Source organism: Ruditapes philippinarum, unplaced genomic scaffold, assembly GCF_026571515.1.
Source record: "Ruditapes philippinarum isolate M1 unplaced genomic scaffold, ASM2657151v2 ctg5108_1_1_1_1, whole genome shotgun sequence".
In the NCBI taxonomy this organism is placed as follows: Eukaryota; Metazoa; Mollusca; class Bivalvia; order Venerida; family Veneridae; genus Ruditapes; species Ruditapes philippinarum.
Genome location: NW_026861807.1, coordinates 17,907 through 23,238, shown reverse-complemented (window position 1 = coordinate 23,238; position 5,332 = coordinate 17,907). Strand labels below are relative to the sequence as shown.

The window sequence follows — 5,332 nt, the reverse complement described above, 5'->3', positions numbered from 1 at the left end:
ATGCATGTATCAGACAGATTTTATGGCAAAGGCTATAATAACTAGATGAAAATATGTGTATGTGTCCACACCACAAGCCTTATGAAATTTAATGAATACTGTATTATATTTAGAACAAATTTTTATTTTGGGCCCTAAACTGTTAGCGAACAATAGAGGTCAAACTAATGCAATTTAATTGGTATCAGGTGGAGAGGAGTGTGGGACTCAAAACATTTAGTGAATCATGTGCAAGGCATATGGATTTATTCATAGCATTAATGTATATGCGTATTTTAACCTAAATCAATATGATCTTAATATCTAATCTAATCAATACAATCACATTCATGTAAATCCTTACCAAGAGATGACACATATTTTCAAAGAGGGTTGTTTTACTTTTTTCGAAAATAAGTTTAACTCGTTTGTTGTATATTTTTCTTTTATTTCTTTTTGTCTCTATCTCTCTGTTTAATTTGATTTTGTTTTTTTATTTAAGTATCCTTTTTTGAACTCAGGGATCTTAGTGAACACGTTAATGTACCGAGTACTTTTGTGATTTAAATTAATTTGCTTTTATTTGTTGTGATTCAATGTTTGCTTTTATTTAACAAGCCCAATACTCCTCGTTGAATATCGTTCCATGATTACTAAGGTTAATATCCTTTAGCTGAAGGTAATTCTTTATCAAGTTTTAACAGCAATTCCTTTGCTTTTTTAACTGCATCCGAACTAGAATTTGCTAAAACTACATTATCTAACCCAGCCGTCCAGGTGTTGTGATAGTTCGAAATTTTTCGTTGATCGTTATCAATATAAACGTGCGGGATATTTAGAAGTGTTGACAGAATATGACCGTGAAGGCGATCAGTGATAACTACTCGACCTCTTTGTAGAAACATCATTCCAGTGGTTGTCAAAAGAAACGTATCTTCCATAGGCGAAACCCCTGGCGGAGAGTTCCACGTTAACCAATCAGAAACATGCATACGAAATCCTTTTGGTACTTCAGGTGTACTGTTATAAGTTGGAGATTCTTTATCGCTGCGCTTTATCCAAAGTATATCAAACGTTGGTTGCATGAAGCGAGGAACGAAACCAATCTGGTAGGCAATATCTGGTGATAATAACGAACGTACCTTAGGGAAGAGCTTCTTGCCAAGTTCAAAAGATACCTTATCTCGCCATAGAAACGTAAGACTCGGATGAGATGCATATATTTCTTGGCAGAACTTTATGTGAGAATCTGGTCCCATTACTAATATACTTTGTGGAAACATGACAATGTTGAACTGCATAAATCGTCTTATTTGCTTACCACGTGACGTGTCCGCCGAAGGGTAACCAATGACATTTCCGCCACCATGAAAAAGAATGACAAGATTTTTACTTGTATATTTTGTACTGATTGTATTAGCTCTGTCTAGCTCAGAGTCGGTACAAGCAATTTTACATGCAAACACAATTTCAAGATTGAGCTTTTTCAACAGCAATATTTCTCCAACAGTAATCGCCGCGTCACCTTTGTTTTCCGAGGAAGCATAATCGAACAGCATTACATATTTATACCCGCCCAACAGGGACTTGAAAATATTCATGTGAATTCTCTGAGCTTCATCAATCACATCTGACCTTTTTGTAAGCAATGGAGAAAGTTTATAAGTTTCTTCTGGATTGTTTGTTAGATCTATCGAGAAGAAGTCGTTGATGCTGAATGTTGCTGGCTTTGACAGATATAACTTATCCCGCAAAGATCTATAGCTATTATTATTTTCATCAGCATATTTTATGGTATATTTCGGTAGCGGAAGTCCCAGCTTCGTCTTAGGTATCTCGAAGAGTTGATACCCTGCAAGACCAAACAAAAGGATTGTAGCCAAGGTCGCGAACTGTCTTCTGTAGCTCATCACAGCTGAAACATAAAAATATAGTTTTATTCTAAATGGTACTATTCATATACCAGAACATGTACTTTAATATTTGTCCGAGACTTCATCAAATAAACTGATACAGCAAATAAACACCAACAACCGCAGAATCATAGAAATTGATGTAAGATTATGACAGAGCCGTGTCGTGACAAAACCAACATAATGCGTTTGCGACCAGCATGGATCCAGACCAGCCTGGTCATCCGCGCAGTCTGATCAGGACCCATGCTGTTAACGGATAATCCCTACTACAAGTAGAGAAACTGATAGGCTGGTCTGGATCCATGCTGGTCGCAAACGCATTATGTTGGTCTTGTCATGACACGGCTCATGTTACTTTGACTTCATCATAACTGAATTATAAGACGAAGTCTTCGTTCTATACATTATCTACATACATACATTTAGCTCCAAGCTAAACTTTATAAAATGTTTCGATATCTAACAGGTTTACGAATTTAATTTTGGTAGGTGATCACGTGACATTTGTCTACGGTAAAAATGGGTCACCGCTAATCGCCGCGACAACGATCTTAAAGGTATTTGCTAATTTTCTTTGTATCTTTCAATATTTGAATAATAGTTACATAACTTTTCTTTGCATCCGTTTTATTTTTCCCATTAAGATTGCAGAAAATTTTCTATGCCTATGCAGCAGTATTAAATAAAAATTTGCCGTTCCACTGTGCCATAGTTCTACATTGGGTACAATGTGCAATAGGAATTTGAGAATAGTTGCCCTAACATATGTATATATTTATCCTTCACATATAATAGGCACACATGTATACATATAAGTCTTAAGCGAGGCAAATTGCGGTGACCCAGTGTTACAATTAACAAATGTCAAATAATCAACCTTTTTTGTTTTCTGTAATGACCAATCGTACCAGTAACATCATAATATTATGTTGAATATTAAGATTTTGTTTAAAAGCTACGTATTTGAAATTCGATTGATTTGAAATTCGATTGTTTATTTAAATATCATGCCTACGTCACAATTATCAAGACCATGATGTCTTTGTTTATTCACTGACGTCAGTATGTATAAATCATAATACGTCACGTGAGATACGTTATACGGCGTCGCGAGAGAAAAGTTTACAAAATAGTTTATGCTATCACATGAAATACAGAGTTTCATAAATAAAATAAAATCTATATCAATCACTTAATCAAAGTATATCACTCAAAGTAGGGGATATATAGCTATGCAGACCTTTTTGGTGGAGGGGTGGGGGCGTGCGTATTTTTTATTCTTATTTATTTATTTATTTATTTATTTATTTTTGATCAATCCGTTCTTCGACATCCTTATGCAGCATATTTCTCGATTCAAATATAAATATTTCACTTAATGAGTGAAAAGTTAAACCACAAAAAGCTATAGGTTGGGATTACCTTAGCGAAGCAATCCCGGTGTCGTTGAATGTATTGGATTATCGTTAAGCAGCCGCCAATTGTTTATTTTTTTGTAAGTAAGGCATAACTTTTCCGTGCATATGAATTCATTATAATTAATGCAATTTAATTAATCTAACATTAATATGTGTGTTACTTCACAGATGATAATGTTTGATGTTTGACAACGTACGCCTTATTATTTCAAGTCTTATAAAATCTTATATAACATATGAAAAAATATGAACAATTCGTTAAAAGTAAAGACTCTTTAAAAGTGGGGGGAAAATTAATAACAAAAACGTTTAGAAATGTAAGCAATATCATATTACAAATTCTTGAACTCACTTTTCAATACCTTACTTGACTCTTTGTAGATTGGGTTGTTATCCAACTCTCGTAGTTTAGAAAATGCATAAATTGCAAGACCTTTCACACAAATGAAGAGTCCAATTATATTTACGATTGACGATGTTTTGGAACCTGTCATGTACAACAAACCAAGAACAGTTAGCCTTTTCAAAATGTTTCCAAATGCATGGCCAACAACGGAAAAATGGTAGAGTACAACTACTGTAGATATGTAGCTATAAATAGCATGAAATAAAGAAGATCCTACGAGAAGAAAGTATAATTTTGCGGTTCCTGAGGGTGCTTTCCCGATGTTCACAAGAACTATTCCTCCCAAGGCACAAGCAACGAAAATTGCTAATCCAATACGGAATTTGTTTATTTTGAAATTAGAATTCGATATATGATTCTTTTTCATGTAAACATTCCTCAGTGATAAACATATATTAGATATAAACGCCAGAACAGTTCCATGGGAAACATTTATCTTCCATGTATCATTTTCTTGTGCAAATAATATTGCACCAACAACAACAGCTGGAATACTGGTCCATTGTAGATATGATAATTTGATTTTAAGAATTAATTTTTGTAATAGAACACTGGTTATAGGTTCCATGAGTTTAACAGCAAATGTAGATGCTGCATATGTAACAGCCATGCTCCAGTTTGTTGCTAAAGTCGCGCATGCGTGAGCAGTAAAAATGACAAGCTTATGAACCATAATTCCTTTATTTGTATCACCCGTAAATGATGCTACTTGCATGTAGAAGAATACTTGTAGTACAGTTAAAACAATGACGTTGAATTCACTTCCATGAATAAACATTGTCGATTCTTTGAGAAATAGTTTCGCACAGAAATGGCATGCGAAAGATGTTAACGTCCAACTAATGAAAACGAACAGCATCATTTGGCTTTACCCCTCAAGCTATGAAAAGAAAAATGAAAAATTCAAGATTAGAATAAAATTTATAGTTAAAGTCAGCTTAACTTAACTATTTTAATTCATATTTGTTTTAAGACAATTTTATTTATATGTGCCAAACGCATTGTACATATTGTATGCCTTTTTTTCATCATTTCAAAACAGTCCTAAAACCATCGTGGTGTTCGGCATTTCATTAAAGTACTTATGTTTTGTTTTATTTCAGGCTAACTAGTGAGATAATGGGTTTTATCAGTATGATAAAATTCATATCACCCACAGTATAGCTCTGCCGGACTACTTTTGGCGTACGTTTTATTTTTTATGACTCCGCCAATTTGTAAATTTACATAGAAGTTTATATCTGTGTTGTAAATGGCATAAATTTAGATCCGAATGTCATTATTTCTCTTAAATTGGTAAAAGATTATCCGCCATAATGAATAAATCTCGAATTACTTTTCAGTGCGAAGCATTCGCGTAGCCGTTTAATGTCTGACGTCATTGTTTTTCCTTGTATCTTTTTTCTGAGCTACAACAGTCGTATATTGTTCATATTATACGTAATAGGCCAAAATTTGATTTGTTTTAATTTGTGAATTTGCGTAATATCACACATTCTGTGTGTAATATAAAGCATATTTACTCAAAAACAAACAAATAACCTCCATATATTTTGCAACGCGCACGAATCTTTTGTCTTTCTAGAACATAAACTTTTCGCAGTAAAATTCCC

General features: G+C 33.8%; 1 protein-coding gene across 1 annotated transcript; it reads right to left on the bottom strand.

Annotated features, from left to right (window-relative positions):
* Positions 1 to 231: 231 nt before the first annotated feature.
* Positions 232 to 4,602, bottom strand: LOC132716895 (uncharacterized). Its single transcript, XM_060700229.1, has 2 exons — positions 3,666 to 4,602; positions 232 to 1,894 (listed from the first exon to the last, which is right to left on the bottom strand). Exons 1-2 carry the CDS (start codon positions 4,579 to 4,581, stop codon positions 639 to 641), a joined length of 2,172 nt encoding a protein of 723 aa, XP_060556212.1. The 5' UTR covers positions 4,582 to 4,602; the 3' UTR covers positions 232 to 638.
* Between the last annotated feature and the right edge of the window lie 730 nt (positions 4,603 to 5,332).